This window comes from Pleurodeles waltl, chromosome 4_2, assembly GCF_031143425.1.
Source record: "Pleurodeles waltl isolate 20211129_DDA chromosome 4_2, aPleWal1.hap1.20221129, whole genome shotgun sequence".
Classification (NCBI taxonomy): Eukaryota; Metazoa; Chordata; class Amphibia; order Caudata; family Salamandridae; genus Pleurodeles; species Pleurodeles waltl.
Genome location: NC_090443.1, coordinates 155,736,396 through 155,756,068, shown reverse-complemented (window position 1 = coordinate 155,756,068; position 19,673 = coordinate 155,736,396). Strand labels below are relative to the sequence as shown.

At 46.5% G+C, this 19,673-nt stretch overlaps 1 protein-coding gene across 2 annotated transcripts in view; it reads left to right on the top strand.

Moving 5' to 3' along the window:
* The window catches only part of ITGA5 (integrin subunit alpha 5), a 346,712-nt gene that overhangs the window by 235,730 nt on the left and 91,309 nt on the right, over positions 1 to 19,673 (top strand). For both annotated transcript variants that reach the window (XM_069231024.1, XM_069231023.1), the window contains one exon: positions 9,064 to 9,214. In XM_069231024.1, coding sequence (XP_069087125.1) covers positions 9,064 to 9,214 — 151 coding nt within the window. The remainder of the gene's footprint in view (positions 1 to 9,063; positions 9,215 to 19,673) is intronic.

The following is a 19,673-nucleotide window of genomic DNA, read 5'->3' as shown; positions in this document are numbered from 1 at the left end:
TGCCTGGACTTTTCCTCCTAGGGTGCCAGGCCTTTTTTTGGCTATTTGGGGTAGTTTGCACCTAGGCCCTCCTAACTTTTTGTCCACATAAGCTACCCACGCAAAATGTGTCCTTTTTTTACCAACATCCTAGGGATTCTAGAGGTACCCAGAGTTTGTGGGTTCACCGGGAGGAGACCAAGGAATTAGCCAAAATACAGCAAATATTTCGTTTTTCCCCCCAATAAATGGGGAAAAGGGCTGCAGACGAAGGCTTGTAGTTTTTTCCCTGAGAATGGCACCAACAAAGGGGTTTGCAGGGCTAAAATCACCCAGCTTTCAGGAACAAGCAGACATGAATCAGAAAACCACATTTTTCGACACAATTTTGGCATTTTACTGGGACATACCATTTTTACTATTTTTTTTGTACTTTTAGCCTCCTTCGAGTTAGTGACAGAAATGGGTGTGAAACCAGTGCTGAATCCCAGACAGCTAAACATTTCTGAAAAGTAGACAAAATTCTGAATTCAGCAAGGTGTCATTTGTGTAGATCCTACAAGGTTTTCTGACAGAAATTAACAGCTGAAATAAAAAAATATTGAAATTGAGGTGAACAAAACAGCCTTTTTTTCTCCACGTTTTACTCTGTAACTTTTTCCTGCGATGTCAGATTTTCATAAGCAATATACTGTTACGTCTGCTGGACTCCTCTGGTTACGGGGATATATAGGGCTTGTAGGTTCATCAAGAACCCTAGGCAATAAATGATCTGCACCTTGCAATGGGTTTTCATTGTATACCCGGTGTACAGAAATTCATTTGGTGAAATATAAAGACTGAAAAAAAGGTATCAAGGAAACCTTTGTATTTCCAAAATGGGCATAAGATAAGGTGTTGAGAAGCAGTGGTTATTTGCACATCTCTACATCTCTGAATTCCAGGGTCCCATACTAGCATGTGAATTACAGGGCATTTCTCAAATAGACGTCTTTTTTTTACACACTATCTTACATTAGAAAGGAAAAAATGAAGAGAAAGACAAGGGGCAATAACACTTGCTCTTCTATTCTGTGTTTCCCCCCCAAGTCTCCTGATAAAAATGGTACCCTAGGCTAATGCCCGCAACATGGACACATCACATTTTTACATTGAAATCTGACGTGTGTTTTGCAAAGTACCCAGGTGTGGATTATAGCTCAGCCGGCACCTAGTGAAACATAGCAAACCTATACATTTGTTTAAAACTAGACACCGTGGAGAACTCCGAATGGTGTGACTTGTGGGGCTCTGACCAGGTCCTACTACCCAGAATCCTTTGAAAACATCAATGTGGCAAAAAAACACTTTTTCCTCACATTTCGGTGCTGCAAAGTTCTGGAATCTGAGGGGAGCCACAAACTTCCTTCCATCTTGCCTTCCCCAAAGTCTCCTGATAAATATGGCACCTCACTTGTGTGGGTAGGCCTAGTGTCTGCAACAGGAAATGCCCCAAAACACAATGTGGACACATCACATTTTCCCAAAGAAAACTCACCTGTTTTTTGCAAAGTGCCTAGCTGTGGATTTTGCCCTCTAGCTCAATCGGCACTTACAGAAACCTAGCAAACCTGGGTATTTCTGAAAACTATACACCTAGTGGAACCCAGGATGGGGTAACTTGTGGTGCTCTCACCGGGTGCTGTTACCCAGAATCCTTAGCAAAACTCAAAATTTGGCCAAAGATTTTTTGGTGCTGCAAAGTTCTGGAACCTGAGGGGAGCCACAAACTTCCTTGTACCCGGCGTTTCCCCAGATCTCCCGATACAAATGGTGCCTCACTTGTGTGGATAAGCCTAGTGCCCGCAACAGGAAATGCTTCAAAACACTACATGAACACATCAAAATTATCAAATACAAAACTACCTGTTTTTGCGGCGAGGGGGCACCTGCGTTTTTGGTCCTGGGCTCAGCAGCCATTTAGGGAAACCTACCAAACACAGACATTTCTGAAAACAAGACACCTGAGGGAGTCCAGGGAGGTGTGACTTGCGTGGATCCCCCAGTGTTTTTTTTTTTTGTTTTTGTTTTTTTACCCAGAATCCTCTGCAAAACTCAAATTTAGCTTAAAAAAAAAATATATATATATATCGAATTCTTCCCACATTTGTGTGTGGGAACACTTCACCAGCACCAATTTCCTACTATACAACGTTCCCATCAGTCTCCCAATAAAAATGCTACCTCACTTGTGTAGGTGGGCCAAGTGCCTGTGACAAAGAGCCAAAAACATGTCAAAAATGATTGGAACCAAAGTGGTCCAAAAGGGCAGTTTGGAGAAAAAAAGCATTTTTAGGCTGACAAGTGGGGAAGAATGTTTATCGGCAGAGATGCAGTAATGCTGAGCGGTAGGAAATGTGTGTATTCCTGCAGATTCTGGAAGGTTCCATCTAAAAGATTTGAGGAAAATGTGTGATTTCAAGCTGACCTTGGCGGTTTGCAGAGCATTGTGGGTAGGAAAATGGTGCGAAGTGCATGTGAAGCACACCACACTGGACTCACCCAGCTGTTTAGTGTTCAGATATGCTTTGGTCTCGTTGATTTTTCTACATGGCAGTGTCCCAAAGTCCAAAAAGTGCAGCTCTCACCGTTCCAAGTTTGACAATTTTGAGAGTTAGACAAGCTCTCATGGCCCAAATGTATAACCAAAACCCCAAATAATCAAATGTCCTCTTGCTTGCTGTGCATTGAGATGTTTTAGTGTGCTGGGGGAGAGCTGAAAGACTGTTACCCCTTTCAGTAGGGGTGGGGGCATAACCATGCCCATCGTGGGGTGGTGGATACCAACCAGAACTTTTTTTTATTTCTATTTCCCTGGCATCTAGTAGGCTTTCTGCCCCATGGGGAGTGGATCGGGGGTAATTGCCCACCGGTGGGCAGAAAAACTTTGTCCCCATTTTTTTGGGATGGGGGTATGGCTCTCTGGTGGACTTTCTTCCCCTCGTTGGGGCAGATTGGCCTTACAAAAATAGGCTTATCTGTCCTCAAAGGGGGGCAGAAATGGCCAACAGTAATGTGCCCCCATGGGGAGCGAACCTTGCCCAAGGAGCTGCCCCTACAGACAAGACACACACGCACCAATCCCTGGTGCCTAAGTGGTTTCTCTATTCCCCCCACCCCCCTGGGGGGGGGGGGGAGGGGCCAGATCAGCCTAATAGAAATAGGCCTATCTGCAGAAATGGCCTAAAATAAATTTCCCCCCCCCCCGGGGAGCGACCCTTGTCCCATTCATTCTTAACCTAAAAAAACAAAACTCCCTGGCGTCTAGTGGCTTCTGACCCCCTGGGGGCAGATCGGGCTATTTTAATTAGGCCGATCTGGCCCCTGGGGGGCAGGTAAGGTCTAGTAATATATTGCCCCCCAGGGGGAGGCCCTTGCCAAAGAGGCCACTCCCCTCATACATAAATAGTGGGGGGAGGGAAACCAAAGATCCCTGGTGCCTAATGAGCATTTCTGCATCCCTATTGCTTTATGGTCGGGCTGCAGAAATGCTTACAGAGACCTACATGAAAGGAAAGGAAAGGCCTTCCCTTTCACGCCTCGGCCTGCCCCCACCTCCCAGTCGGAAGGATCGCGCTAGAAGCTCAGCTTCCAGCGCAATGGTAGGTGACCTCTGATGAGGTCAGCGTGCGATTGTGCGCTGATGTCATCAGACGTCACTGGGGAGGGGCGGGTGGAAGGGGAAGCGATTCCCACGTGAGCTGGGTGCAGGGCAAGCTGGTTTCGTCCTCGGCACACGGGAACCGTGGCTGAGGACGAGACCAACTCATACCAGACACCCAAGGGGTTAATGTTCAAATTATGTGTAAATTTGAATATCGCATGTTTAAGCTGTCTGCCTGAGAAATGGAGCACTACGCATAGTGCTGTTTCTTTTTTTTTTTTGCTTACATAATCAGATTGCTTGCTATCGCAGAAAGCCTTCTCCCACTATATACACCACAAAAAAAATGCATTAAAAATTGACCCTGACTTATTGCTGCTTGGTTCCTCTTTTCTTATTCCAGAGTGGCCCTCTTCTTACTTACCACACCCCACATGCCTTTTATTTCTGAGTATAGCCAAATCATAGTCTCATGCCTGTCCACCTCAATCCTTATCCTAATTTTGTATTTGGTTGATACATCATTTCATAGATCACAACCTCTCCTCTTTATAGTGCTATTTCTGTAACCTAACATATGCAATTTGTTTTTGAACACATGATTAATCACAATAACCACTAGATTAATCGCTAACCTTGGGTTCTGGAGTAGCATGCTACTCGCCGTAAGGCGTTTAACCCCTCATCAAAGGTGGAAAGTAACAATTTAAATATTTTAAATGAAAAATAGAACTTCTGTCCATAAACATCACCTTTGCTCGTTGATTGATACTCTGCAGCAAAAAGAAGAAGCTTTTAGAAATCATCCAGAGCGTGCAACTTTCTGTATATTCAGGAAAACTGGCCACATAAAAACCTAGAAGTTTGAGTGACCGTGCTGCCTGAATTGCTCTAGTATCACTGTGTGCAAAAGGCTTTGCTTTGTTGCAGAATGTCGACACTGTGAGCTGGCAAAGTTTGAAGCCTGTGGACCACGCCCTGAATGTCTGACACTGCAAATAAAAAAATACCATAGCAGTGACTTTCTGGCAAAATAAGCAAATTTATTTGTAATGGTTTCCCCCGCCCTCCCAGTTACAGCCCAGAGGTGTAAGTGGAAACAGCTGCACATGGATGGTGATGAATGCGGGTCGAGGGGATGTTTCGCGCTTGGTTTGATTACAGCCTTGTTCATTTTAGCACACAGGGTGTTCTGTGTACGTTTTTCCTCTGCATTTTCTTCTGAGCAATGACCACAAATTGGAAAACAGTGGTTAGGAACATGTAGGGGGCAAGAAGAGATGCCAAAGACGGTCTCCAGAGAGTTTTCACCATCTGGTACCCCCCTAAAAGGTGGGTATATCTTTCACCTCAAAGGTTTCTTGTAGTGGTCTTGGCGTCAAAGAGGTGAAATGACAGCTTTCTCCTGACGTTTCTGGACATTTTGAATAGCATTAGATAGTGTTGTTTCTTCAGTAGCATGTAAGCATTTATATTGCTTGAAAGAAATTATAAAGAAAACAGGTGAAAAAACTGTATGCCCTCTACGCAGGCTGAGACCTGCATCTGCCAGCCGTCCTGTGCTTTGGTTGGTACAAACTGGGGTTTCAGTCTTCAGGTTAAGTTTTCTGGGTGGAATAGTCTTTAGTAAGAAACAGTTTTGCTAACCTTGGCTGTACTTGACTCATCCACGCTGGACTGAAAAAAACAGAAATCCATCTGTTTCAATGAATTATGGACATTTGCGGCTGATGTGTTTATTGCACCCTCCTCTTATAAGTGCATTTGGGTTGGAGGGAGGATTCCTGGCTTGATGCCTACTGAGGAAAGCTAAAGCTGTGGCACAGCTGTACTGTGAGTTGCACGGTATCTCTAACTGGAAATTATAATGAATGAGTGCAGAAGTGGGCATTACGGCCTACTTGGAGTGCATTGTATAGGACAACCAGTGCTGATTCCCTGTAGGTATCTCTGAGATCTGCCAAGTTTTAAAACTCACATGCTCAGACTTAAGCAGCAAAACTTCTCTCATCATGTTCAGCTGTGGGGCGTTCACGTTTTCAGTTATACATCCTAGGACTTGAGGTTTAGACTGCAGTGGTGTCCATGAGTTCACACCATCCATGAAGGCTTAGGTCTTACTACTGCTAATAAGTGCACTTAGGCAGCATACTATACAAACTGTCACTCCCATGGACCCAGCAATTTAAGCTCAGTGGAAAACAAACCTATTACTCAGGTGATGGAGATATTTCAGGTTTGATGTGTGGTTTGGGGAGCTGTCCTTGAGGAAATTTGTTTTTTTATCTGTGACTCTCCTTATAGGCGAAAGAGAGTAAATGTTCTTTGCATACTCTGTCAGGTCTACTATATGGATTACACATTACATTTTGGCTCCATTTCCCTGGTATTGGGTCAGCAATTGATTTTTCTGTGAGCACCCTAGTACCCCTGTTCGAAATGGGGTTTCTAGTTGGCTATGGTATATACCTAAATCAGGCAGAACCCACCTCTCTAGTCAGGGAAAGAAAGCTATGTGCTAAAGATAACCTGTGCTCACCCTCCAGTAGCATGGCACAGAGGGGGCAGGCTTACCATCAGAGGCAGTGTGTAAAGTGTGTGTGTCTTTTTTTTTTTTTTGCACACACACACACACACACACACTCCACACTGACTTATGAAAAAGAGTTTATTTATCTGTGTAGATCATGAGCAAAACAACAACAAATCCAATAAATATCAATAGCAACTTGCATTTAGAGTTCGTCAAAACAACAGAGCTTTATACAGTGCTCGTTTTAGTCTATTTACGGGAGTTGTGGGAACACATTGTTCTCCTGCAAGAAGTGTCGTGAGGGTTGGTCGGAGCCGTTCTGATCCGGCACGGGTCTTGCGGTAAGAAAAAGTACAATTGAGCTTGTAATCCAGTCAACACCACTCCGGTCTATTCAGTCTAATACACCGCTGTGGCCGCGGGCCATGAACCAGAGAAAACCTGGGGCTGATGTGCAGCAGGGAGCAGAGTGATATGAAAGTGCGAGTTGCCAGCTCTACAGCGTGTCTCTGTTGCTGAGGCAACCAGTCAGGGCACCACAAATGGCAGTGCCGGGCTGAGCAACAAGGACGCCATGCGCTTGGAGAAATCCTCGGTGTGGGGAACACAGATAAGACGGACATTGTGCTCCGGCTTGATGCACACAGAGGCTTCCCTCTGGTCAAGAGCAGGTTCTGGCTAATATGGCAAGCACCAGAGGGGGGCCACTTGCAGAGCTGTTGGAAATCGGTGTGGCAGGTTGAGGTGAAGCTGCTCATAGATCTTTATTGGTCAAGGCAGCAGGGAGAAACAAAGCCTCTCTCGGAGTTGTGGTTGAACGGCAGGTCAAAATTATTCTGCTCCCGGATGGCTGCAAATGGCGCAGTAGTTCACAAATTCTTTTACAAGTTTTGATGTCTCCGAGACCTCTGTAGAGAACAGGGAGCAAGCCAGCATGCCCTTGAAATCACTCCTGGTGCAGTCTGTAGTCCCTCTTAACAGATCAGAGGTCAGCAGGCGTTAGGGCAGTGCAGCAAAGTAGGGCAGCAGTTCTGGGAGCAGTCAGTCACAAAAATGGGGAAGTTCCTTTCAGCACAGCAGCCTTTACTCCATCAGAAGTTCTTCCAGTTGTAGGAGTGATCTACTTGAGTAGGTGAAGAGACCCAATACTTATACTGACAAGTGCCTTAGATGTTGGGGGGTGACTTCATAAAAGTTCTTGTGTAGTGCACAGGCCCCCCCCCCCCCCCTTTTCAGGTCAGCCTCTGCTCCAGACTGCCAATGGGAGGTAATCAGCTCCTTTTTGTGGACTTTAGTCCACACAAAGAAGCTGATTTGAAATGTAAGTGGAGCCCTTTACAACCTCCTCCCCAGAAAGACCAATCAGTATGCAGAATAATGCAGATATAGCTGAGTATCCTGTGTTGTGGGTGTCTGAAGGGAATGTAGCGGCCACCTAGCCCAAGGCGCAACATCGCCTACCTCACCATGCAGTACTAAAGAGTATGCTGAGCTGATGGAACGGATGCCGTTTCGTTTCTGTCCTCGGTACCACTCGCAATTCCCCCACACTGACCAACATCTGATGTGTAACCTGTGCCTCTTCCCCAATCACCATGAAGCTACCTGTGATGCCTGCAAACCCTTCTGGTGAAAAGACTCCTCGGGGCTGTAGGAAAGTGCTTCTCTTGACAACACCCTACACTGTTTTTGCCTGATTTATGGTGTAGCTCGACTGAAAGTGTACTGGGTCCCTGCTAAACAAGTCCCGGTGCCAAATCTCTTTCCCTAAAACTGCAGTCGTTTTTCCTTATTAGCAATCCTTTAGTTGCCACTAACTCCCTAGTAAATGGTACCCCTGGTACATGGTACTAAAGAGAGTCTCCTGGCCTGGAGGGCTGTGACTCGAAAATACTACTTTGAAGGAAAAAAAACTTTGCACACTGCAGACCCAACACTAGATGGCAGGAGTATGAAGAGCATGTGAATCTACAGCACTACATGCCACAAACAGATGCTTACTGTTAAAAGACGCAGTTGCCCAATTGGCAAACACAGGATTACACACATGCAGCTGTGCTATCACCGTAAAGGTGCGACAAAAGTGAGCACTCCGAGGTGTCAAAACAACTTGTTACATTAAGCAAGACTTGTATCTCAAGTCGAAGTTAATGTAACATGTTGCAGTGTGCAGCTTTTATAAAGCTGCCACTTTGTTGCCTTTAAAACTCCTGGGCCTTCCTGGGCACACATGGAGCCTGTTCTACAAGACAGCTGTCTGCCCTCCTGGGGAGACGTGCCAACGAGACTCAGGAAGGTGGTCAATGAGGGATTGCAGGCCAGGTATGCCTTACCTCCTTTCTGCAGGAAGTCAATTGGGTGTCTGTTTTTATATATCGGTGTTGGATTTTTGTATTTCGGGAGTGCCATGTCTGTTTCTTCTTCACTTGTTTTTGATGCTGTTTAAATGATTTACACCTGTTCCTTTGTGTAAGCCTTGTTGCTCAGAGCCATAGCTACCCAGGTTTTAGCTGAAAGTTTGACAAGTGAAGCCTAAGGTCAGAAAGGGGTTAGTAAGTGTACTACATGGTGAGGTTGCACAACCACACTATATAATACACCCCATTTCCTCACATATCTAAAGTCCTAACTGTGTTACTGTCTTCTGCTTCCTGGAAGTAGGATGTGCTTTCCTCTGGTGTCTGTGCCACAGCAGAACTGGAACAAGCATAGTAGCAGTTTTTTGCCATTCTTCTGTAGTCTGCCTTTGTATGGTGTAGTGCCATGCTTCCACATTTTGCATGTTCTTCAGGTGACTGCTTGGATTTATTGTCCCTGGAGTGTGGACTTGACTTGTGATGTGCCGTGTTCTCCTCTGCTTTGGTTGCTGCTCTTCACTCTGTTCTGACTAGTTCTTGTTCTGTTCCAGGAATCACGACGTGGTGTACTTAGGGGATGAGAACTCCATTGCACTGACGTTTCATGCAAAGAATGACGGAGAAGGGGGAGCGTATGAGGCAGAACTGTACGTTGTTCTGCCCCCTGAAGCAGACTATAGTGGGATTTTACGGAACAATGAGGTATTTTGTTTGGGTTATGTGGCAATGCTCCTCTTCAAATAGCCTATTCTCTTGTTTTTCTCTTTGAACTCTCTGCTGTTCTGTTGCAGGCTTGCCATTGACCTCTATAAAGGGTTTACATTGTAGGCCTCAAAGTGCCATTGGGTCACTTTTGAGCACAGTTGAGGGTCTGTCTTTTTGATTACCTTGTTATACGTTGATATGCATTATGAATGGTCACAGCCGATTCTTGCATGCTCATGAATCTCTGCCCCGTTCAGAGTTGGACATTTATTTTGGTGTTTAGGGGTGTATCTGGAGGATTGCCTTGGCACAGGCGAGCCCTCAATATGTGGAAAACATGGATATGTTTTGGTATCTCTTTAGGCAAACCCTCAGAAGAGGGGTTCTCATTCCCTAGTTCCTTGGTAAGTATGTAGCATAGGGGATATGTCTTGAGTAAAATTGGTGGTCTCTCCTCTCCAGTCGGTCTTCTATCTTGCATGGTTGGAGATTTTGCTCTTGAACTCCTTAAGAATTAAGGCCCTCGTTATAAGTATGTCAGAATTTGATGTTGGTGTACTGTAGGGCCAGACGATCCAGTTGTAGCTAGTATCCCAGAAACAAATCTCAGCAGTAGTTTTGACCCCAGAATGGAGAGAACTACACACACCAGGTAATGTATGATTATCTGATCAATTTTCCTGGATTCCTAGAAGAACACCAGTAGCCTTTTTCTGCTTGCTCTGAACTGATGGAAAGTGTCACTAGAAGAGCAGGAGTACAGAGAAGGTTTTTGCCTATTTTGGAGGGGGTGGGGCATTGTCTGCTTCACCTAAAACCTACCCACTATGCTGCAAAGGTCAGAGATATTCCATGCCATAGTGCATCCCTCAGCCGTTACCCCTGCAGCCACTAACATCAGTCTCATGTACTTGGGCCCAAATTTACCCAGTTTGGAGTTTTGGGACATAATAATTCTGGACCTGAAAAACTTATAATTGCGGGTGGCGTAATGCCACCTGGAATGATTACTCTAGGTGAAACTACACCACGCATAATGAGGGCACCTGCAAGTGTGCAACATTATTTCAGGTAAAATCGCACCTCAGTCGAGGATAAAAATGTTCCTTTTTTTTATTTTTTTAGATCTTTGTGGACCTTCTTCCCATGTGCAGTCTGCTGAGCATGGTGCTAAGTTTTGTAATTTGCTATTTGCACAGCATGCTGCTATCACTTATGTGGTTTTGCAGTGCTCTTTCCTTGTCTGGTTGGTTGACTGTCGGAGCAAGTTTATCTTGTCCAAAGAGATCACAGACCAGAGCCTGCATTCCTTGTTGAATCATATGAAGTTGTTGGTGTGTACATGGATGTAGGGTGAACTAAATGGAGAAACTTGTTTCATTGGTGCGGCTCTGAAGAGTGCTTGAAGCAGTGTGACTGGCTGTTACTTTCAGGTGTGCTTGTGTCAAGACAAGAGTGAAGAGGTAGAGCACAGTCATACCTGACTTACATTCCACCCAGAGGTCTTACCTGGCTTACTCAGTCACAGGTCCCATTGTGTCTTTTGGCCAAATTTTAATTGTAACTAGTTTGGGGTTATTTGTAGGCCTAGTGAACCTCTTCTACTAGTCATCATATGCCTTGTCAGGGGTAGTAAGTGCTATATAAATAAAAATGCAATACGAAAGAGTTTTCCATGTGTTAGGTGTATGTGCCTGTCAAGTAGACCATTCTTTGGTTGAGGATGCATAAAAGTCGATTTTTCATGCTGTTATGAAGTAGGGAAATCAGGGATGTCCTCCAAGAACCTGTAGGGTATTTAGCTGAAATTAGTTGATTTTTACACACGCTAGGTGAGCAGCATTGGTTTCCTCTCAAAAGGAATTTTGTGGGAGCTGCACAGTAAAACAAGGTTGATGGGTAGGTTTAATAAAGTTTGGATGATTTTAAAGGCTATTGTTAAGTTGCCATCCGCATAGCAAAAGAAGTTTGGTAATAGATATGCTCAATGTATCAGCTCCCCATGCGGGGCTACATTGGACTATACCATCCATGTAATGTGCTAGTACTTAACATTGCTGTGGTGTCCCCTGCATTTTGGTCCTTTTCCATAGCAAAGCCTCAGACACGTACTTGGCCTCCTGCACAGTGATTTTATATTTATCTTGTACTGTGGTGTAGATCACACAGTACATCACCCTTAAATGATGGGCTTTTCAGCAGTAAACTAATTGGAATGAACTAAATAACAAAAATTATGTTTTGCAGCATAAATTTTTTCTGCATTTACGTACTGTTCATAATTCTGCCATCTAGTAGTTAGGTCTGGAATTTTCCTCCTGTTCTTTTATTCTTTTTTGGGGGGAGTTTACATCATCTGTTACTACCATTTGCTCTCCTTTTGTCGGATGCCTGTCCAGCAAGCCCTTGTGCATGGTCTTCAGATTTTTTCTGCTGTTGGATGCGGAAGCTACTGCCAAAGGCTCTTTGAAAGAATAAAGCGGTGGATCATCGAACACTGCCGAGGTGTTCAACGGCATCGTAGAGCAAACGAGAAAAGGATAACCAATAGCCACTGAGGTGTTGACTGAGAAAACACCAAAGGTGTGTGGGTGACCAGCAAGATTGGAGAGTGCTCAGCAAGTCCCACATTCATTGGGGACTATGTAGAAAATGCCATTTAGATTTTTCCCAGAGAGCCATCACCAGTTGTCCAGAGATACAACCACCAGTTTTGCTATCTCTGCTTGCAGAGGAAACACATCAGAGTGCTGCAAAGTCTGTGCCAAGTTCAAACCGAAAGCGTCTGGAGCCAGAGAGAAGCAGAAACGGGCACACTACACCATGCAGACTCTGAAGAGCAGCTCATCACTGAGGGACCTCGCCCTGTCAAATGAGGAAGAGGATAATGTTGCCAAGGAACCAAAGGAGAAGACTCAGGTCCGAGGTGGAGACCATATTTGACAACCAGGAAAAGGTGCAGAAAAATCACAAAGGGAAAAGCAGCAGGCAGTACATAAAAGACAGGGGTTAACCAAGCCGAGGCTTTCAGACTCAAAACACCGTCTGTCTCCGAGCCCAAGCACTCATCAAAGGCAAGTAAAAAAAAAAATGTATTTTCTGGTCCCGTAACAAAGCCACCACTGGAGCACACTTCTCTGCAAAACAGTCGGCACTGGCAGACGATCGTGAGTGGGTGAGAATGAAGCAGTGGGCAGCAGAGAAACCAGCACCAAAGAAAAGGCTGTTGTGTCAGCTTGATGCCAAAGAGAAGGTGCTCATGATAAAGCAGAAAAATAGACTGCTTGAGGCTGAGATGGCAGCAGTCCTCCAAAAAAAGGATATTTGATAGACAGCTACCCGCATATTCCTTACCTTTGAATTCTCCCAAAGTATAAGACTGAATCCATACAACACCCACTCCTGCAGTAGCTTTGCCCTCTAGATCGTATCCTGACCCCTTTTACTATGAGTTAGTACTTGGAGATGAATGGGAGCTGTTGCCGAACCCTATAAAATACGAGCCCGAAGAAGGTATAGACAGACGTGAAGACTTAGGTGAGGCCAGCAGACTGGATACTTCCCCAGGTACTGGCATTCTTTCTCCCCCCCTAGAGTGACTATGGAGGAAGGAGCGTCCTAAGCTATGGTGGTGAGAAGAGTGGCTGAGGCCCTGGAACTTCAGCTGCCTTCAGTGGCCGTCCAAAAAAAAACCCTCTTGACCGAAGTGCTGCAACCAGGAGCTACCACCTCTGAACCCCTGCTCCCATTTAATGAGACCCTCACTGACGCCCTACTGAGTACCTGGTCCAAACCAACACAGGGGCTCCTTTGAACAGGACGATTGTCTGCCGCCATCGCCCTGCACCTGGTGACCCAAGATTTTTTATGCAACTCTCCACCCTGAGAGCTTGGTGGTCCAAGTCTCTACCTCCCAGGGCGTGTTCCCTTGCACTACCCTAGACAGGGAATCCAAAAAGGTTGGACTCACTTGGGAAGAAGATCTTTTCTTCCACCAGCCTTGCATTGTGTCTGTGATCACTGCATGCCTTTTGATCCGTTATTCCCACATGCTGTGGGATGCAGTTGCACAAGTGCTGCCACAGGTCTAGGAGGAGATCTGGGCTGTTGCTGACGGGAGAAATGCAGCAAAGCTCACAATCCATTGCGGGCCCGACACAACCAACTTGCTAGGCAGAGTGGTTTCATCGACAGTGGCCCTGAGGCCCCCGCGTAGCTGAGGATGATTGGCTTTTCAGGGGATGTCCATGCTTCCCTGAGGACATGCTCTTTGATGGCACCTGTCTCTTTGGAGACTAGCCAGACTTGGTGTTTGAGCTTTTCAAGGATTCTCTGGCTGCAACCAGGTCCTTCGGCCTCACAGCAACCCCAAGTTCACCACCCATCTGCCTTTCGCGTCTACGGAAGGGACTTCCAACCGCGTCCATTCCTGGCCAGCTACTGTGTTGTACTTGCAGCCCAGCCTCTGCATGTCCGAGGGTGTGGGATCCACTGAACTCGTTGATCAGGTGGCCATCTGTCTGAACAGTCCACCACCTACCTCTCTGCAGCAGCCTCTAAACCTTCTTAGCCGGACTCTCCCCTACCATGGGCCAGTTGGAAGCAGGATTCGCTATCAACTGCTCTGCTGGCAATCCATCACGTCAGACAGGCCGGTTTTTCAGAGAGCTCAAAGGGGCTACTCCCTTCCTTTCAACACTAATCCTCCATCCATACGGATGGGGGGATCATTTGTCCCTTCACTGCGAGGAAGTTACGGCTCTCTTGGCCAAGGGAGCCCTAGGTAGGGTTCCTGTGACAGAAGTAGGTTGTGGTTGCTATTTCCTCTACTTTCTGGTCCTCAAAGGGCAAGGAAGTCTGCCTGACCCTAGCCCTTCAGTCCCTCAATCTCTTCCTCAAGAAGTAGTTCAAGATGCTCACTTTGGCTTGGATGCTATCTACCCTGGACCAAGGAGACTAAATGGTAGCATTGAATTTGCAGGATGCTTATTTTCATAGCCAGTTCTGTCTGCCTACATATATTATTTGGTAGGCCACAAGCAGTTTGTTCACCATGCTCCCCTTTGGCATTACCAGCACCCCTCACATGTTCACCAAAGTGTTGGTAGTGGTTACGGCTCATCTGTGGAGATCAGGGAATTTAGTCTTCCCCTATCTCGACCGACTGTCGAATGCGTGATCGCCCCAGGCTGTCATCTCCCATCTCCAGACTATGGCTGACCTCCTGCATTCACTAGGGTTTGCTATAAATGTGCCAAAGTCACACCTGACACCCTCTCAGACACTCCCTTTCATCTGAGCTGTTCTGGACTCAGTGCAGTTCAGGCTTATCCTCCCAAATTGCGAGTCCAGAATATTTCAGCTATGATACTGATGTTTCAGCCTCTATCCTGGATTTCGGTGAGAATGACTGAGGCTGCTGGCCCTCGTGGCCTTCTGCATCCTGCTGGTGACACATGCCAGATGGCATATGCGGGCTCTGCAGTGGGACCTAAAGCTCCAGTGTGCACAGCATCAGTGGAATCTCTCAGACAAGGTCCAGATCTCAGACGGAACTGAGAGATCTGCAGTGGTGGCTAATGAACTGCAGTTGAGTCACAGGCATATCCCTCTCCCATCCCCAACCAGATCTAACAGTAGTGAGAGATGCGTCACTCCTGGGATGGGGTGGCTATCTAGTAGAGGTGGGAATCAGAGCATCTGGCAGAATCTGGACTCCACATCAAACTATTGAAGCTACGTATGATGCGGCTAGCATTGAATGCATTTCTTCCCTCTCTCAAAAGAAAGATGGTGCAGGTGTTCACGAGCAACAACACTACCCTGTGGTACTGCAGGGTGGGGTGGGGTCAAGGACCCTTTGTCAAGAGGCTCTGAGTATCTGGATGTGGCTGGAACAGCAGGGCATATCCCTAGTGGTTCAACATCTGGCAGGATCTCTGAACACCAGAGAGGTCAAACTCAGTCAAGGATGCCTAACGGATCACAAGTGATGTCTCCCCCCAGAGGTAGTCCAAGGGCTCTTTCAGCAATGGGGAGAGCCTTTGTTAGATGTGTTTGCCGCCCCGGGACGCACAATGTCAGCAGTTTTGCAAGTTGGAGTTTCCAAGGATGCAGTCACTTGGAGACTATTTTGGTCTTGAGTGGAACTCAGGCCTCCTGTACGCCTTTCCGCCCATAACACTTCTGCTAAAGTTCTCAAGAAGATCAAGAATGACCGGGCCCAAGATAGTCTGGTATCACGAGCTGCTGAGCATGTTCATGGATCCTCCAATTAGACTGCCCCTTTGACAGAATCCTCTGTCGCTGTAGGAGGGGGTCATTTTGCACCAGTACCGGTCTACTCTGCCTTCTTGTGTGGAGAATAAGAGGTGACAGTTGACCACTATTGACCTTCCTCCCAAAGTCTGTAATGTAATCTTGGATGCCAGGCGTACCTCCAGAGAAACAGCTTACGCCTGTCATTGGAAGAACTCTGTGACATGGTGCACAGACACATCTGTCTTTTCACCCCCTGTCAGTCCCTCTCTGTGAGGGCCTGTTGATCCCTTAACTAGCCCAGCAGGGCACTCCTGTTGGCATTCTTAAAGATTATTTGTCTGCTATTACTGCTTTTTTGAGATTGCCTAAGGGGTTCTTCAAAAGTCTTATACATCTCTTTACTCCATCCCCATTCATTATGCCCCAACGGCATCTGAATTTGGTTTGATATTTCTGATGTGTGCTCCTTTCGAGCCTCTCCACAATTGTCCTCTCAGGCGTCTCACTTTGAAATGGCCTTTTTTGTGGCCATTACATCTGCCCGCACGGCGAGAGAGCTGAGGGCATTGTCATCTAAGCCTCCCTAAAATTCCATCTGTCCTGACAAAGTGGTGCTTTGCACTAGGGACTCTTTCTGCCAAAAGTGGTTATGCCCTTTCATGTAGGCCAATCCATCACTTTGCCTACTTTTTACGCACCTACACTTCCTTCTATGGAAGAGGAAAGACTCCACTTCTTGGACCCAAAAAGAGCGTTTGCATTTTACCTTGATAGTACAAAAGTGTTCTTGATGGATGATTAACGCTGTCAGTTATGTGGGTGCAGAGAAAGGTCAGGCAGTGCAGAGGAGGACCGTCTCTAGATGGGTCGTACTCTGCATTAACATCTGCTTTGCACTGGCCAAAAAAACAACACCAAGAGGTTTGCATGCTCATTCTACCCAAGCTAAAGCTGCGACCACCCAGAGTTCCAGTCCTTGACATCGGTCAGGCGGCAGCGTGAGCATCTCTGCACAGATTTACCAAACACTACTGCCTGGACAGTCCGGTCCGTAGGAGCGGGTACTTTGCCCGTTCGGTCCTGCAGGACTTTGTAGTATGAATTTGTTTCATAGACCCACATCCTGGGATGGTATTCATTCAAAGAAAAGGAAGCTGCAGATAGAAGTCTCTATCAGATGAACAAGTTACTTACCTTCAGTAACACCTTATCTGGTAGATATCCTCCCTGCTTTGTGAATTGATTGCTAGGGGCAGGGACTACCCTTTCAGGGCCTTAGATTTGACGCACCAGTTGCCAGTTTCTTTATGGCTCTATGCTCCTGGCGTACAAAGTTGTGAAAAGATGCTGAGGTCAGCGTGCCCGGGGTGGCACCTATATCTAGTGCAGACAACGACTGACACGGAGCTGATTAACATCACCTAACGGTGCACAAGGGTGCTGCTCACAAAATCTTCCAGATCCTGTCTGATGCATGGGGAGAATTCAAAGGTAAGGAATCTGCAGCTAGATATTTTCTCTACTAGATAAGGCATTTACCGACGGTAAGTAACTTGTTCTTCACTCCTCCTGTTAGACCAGTCAGCCTCAGGGTAGTCTTCCACCAAACATTCTGCCTTACACCTCCATTTCTTGCTGATTTTCATTTTTGTTGGCTGTGGCACTCTAGCACTGGTCAGCAGTGGTAAGGAGCACAACATGTGTGAACTAACTCCCATGGCATTATTGGCTTACACCCAGTTTGCACATTTAATTTACTAAGTCCCTCATAAAGTGGTACTAACATGTACCAGGGGCCTGTAAATTAAAGGCTACCAATCGGCCTGCAGCACCGCTTGTGCTGCCCACTCAAATGGACTTTTAAACATGTCTCAGGCCTGCTGTTGCAGCCTGTGTGTGCAGTTTTAAACTGCCACTTCGACCTGGCACAAACCTTTTGCCATGCCAAAACCGTTCTTTTTAATCTATATGTCACCCCTTGGGTAGGCCCTAAACAGCCCATAGAGCAGGGTCAGTGTATTTTAAAAAGTTGTCCATGTATTTTAAACTTTACATGCCCCGATAGTGGGGAAAAAAATCACTGCTTCAAGGCCTATCTTGCCGTAGGATAATCTTGAGTTACCGTATTACATTTAATAAGAGATAACCTTTAATTGGGAGCGGGTAGGAATGTTAAGTTTGATGCCTAAAGAAATATCATTTAAAATCCTCTAACTGTAAAGATCGATTAGAAGTCCCAATTCTGATAATGCCACTTTAGAAATTTGGCATTTTCTTGTCCCAGCCATTAGTGCCTGCAACATGCTTCCTGGGTCACATGATTAGATGAGCTAGGAGTTGGTTTCTGTATTGATAGACAAAGGGGAAAATGTGTTGACATGATGGGCCATCTGACTTGTTAATGGGGCAGAGCTGTCACCCACCCCACTTGCACATCACAAAGACTCTGCACACTCACAAAGGGTTTCCCACCAATCTATTGTGTCCCCCGACAGGCTGGAGCCAGGGCAGGGAGGGAAGGCATTCCAAATACCTGTAGGAGTGGAAGCCTCTAGAACCACCTTCCACTTGCTGGGGCCAATTTATAAATATAGGGCCCTCAGACACAACTCTTCAGTACACTCCTGGACCTGTGGATACTACAGAGGGAAGCTGTGCTGCTTGAGGCCTGCCCTGCTTGCTTTTATTTTTTTATTTTGTATTCATTGGATTATTCAGAAATGGCAACATATACCACAAAACAGCCCAATATATAGAAACACAAAATGATGCAAAGCAAGTCTCTTGCAGTATACAGCTCCAGCACCAATGCTACAACTATCCAAAAACAAACTGAAAGATTCTTCACAAAAAATGCCTCTAATAGCATTAGTATTGATATCAAGTAACACGAGCCTGCAAGAGACAGAAGACTAGCATAAAAACTGTCCAGTCAGTAGGCTAAAAGGCCGTACACAGCCAAAAGAACAAGAAAAACAATAGGCAAAGAGAGAGAGCAGGGGGTTAGCGCAGACTTCCATTAACTCAAAGTAATCATGGGGCAGAGGAAAAAAAACTGGAGGACGAAGTAGCCCTGCCCGCGGCTATAAAAAAATCGCAGCATCAGCCACACTGTGAAGATTCCAAAAAGGAGCGCAGTGGAGCCCAAAAGTCCCGAGGCAGAGAGCCCTCAGGGACCAATTCCCAGAAAATCATTAGTTGCTCCTGGTAAAAAGCGGCATCTCGCAGCCACTCCGACCCACGAGGAGACCTTCCACGTCCCCAGCACATCGCCACCCTGCGCTTAGCCAGCAAAAGCAGCAGACCCACAAGTCTTCTATTAGCCGACGGAACAATATCTACCATTCCAAGAAGAGCCAACTTCGGTGAGAAGGGCAAAACCAAGCCAGTCATCTCCTCAATCATGTGCATGACCTCCAACCAGTAATCGCGAATGTCCCAACAATACCATGCAAGGTGCAAAAAGTCAGCATCGGGGGCCCCGAAATCTCTTGCAACAGGAATCCTCGGGCAGCCCCATGGCGTGCAGCCCCGAGGGGGTGTAATACAATTGATGCAGAAATTTGGAATGAATGAGCCGCAGCCTATAATTGGGGGACAGCGAACAGCAGTTCTTCCACGCTTCTTCTGAGATGGACTCGCCGAGATCAGCCTCCCATTTAGCTTTAGCCGTCTCAGCAACACCACCCCGCTGGCCCATCAAACAGTTACAGAGCTTGGTAATGAGACCGCGCCTCGCACACCACCTCCAGGACCCGACACCAATAGAGTCACATGGAGACCAGAGAAGCACGCACGTAGCATCGCGTAGATCTGCACTACATACAGCCTATTCAATGAGCAATCACGCTCATCTCCAAGCGCAGCCTCCGGGGAGATCTATCGCCCCTCCACAAACCAATCACAGAGGGCAGTCAGCTGACAGTCCTGCAAAAAGGCGGCCTACCCTGCTTGTTGAGAAGGAAGACTGGGTCTGCATCCTTCCGCCCAGGCTAAAGTGACACCAAGGGTCAACTGACTGACCTCTGTTCTGAGCTACAGGGACACAACAAGCTCCACGGGTCTCCCTGCAAACTGCCCAGCTGACCTGCTGCACTGGACCTGACTTGACCTGCAACTGGCAGAGCCTGGCTGGCCTCTGCTGGAGTGAGTTTATGATCTTCAAGAGGTGCTGCTCAGACCGTGGGCCCTTGAT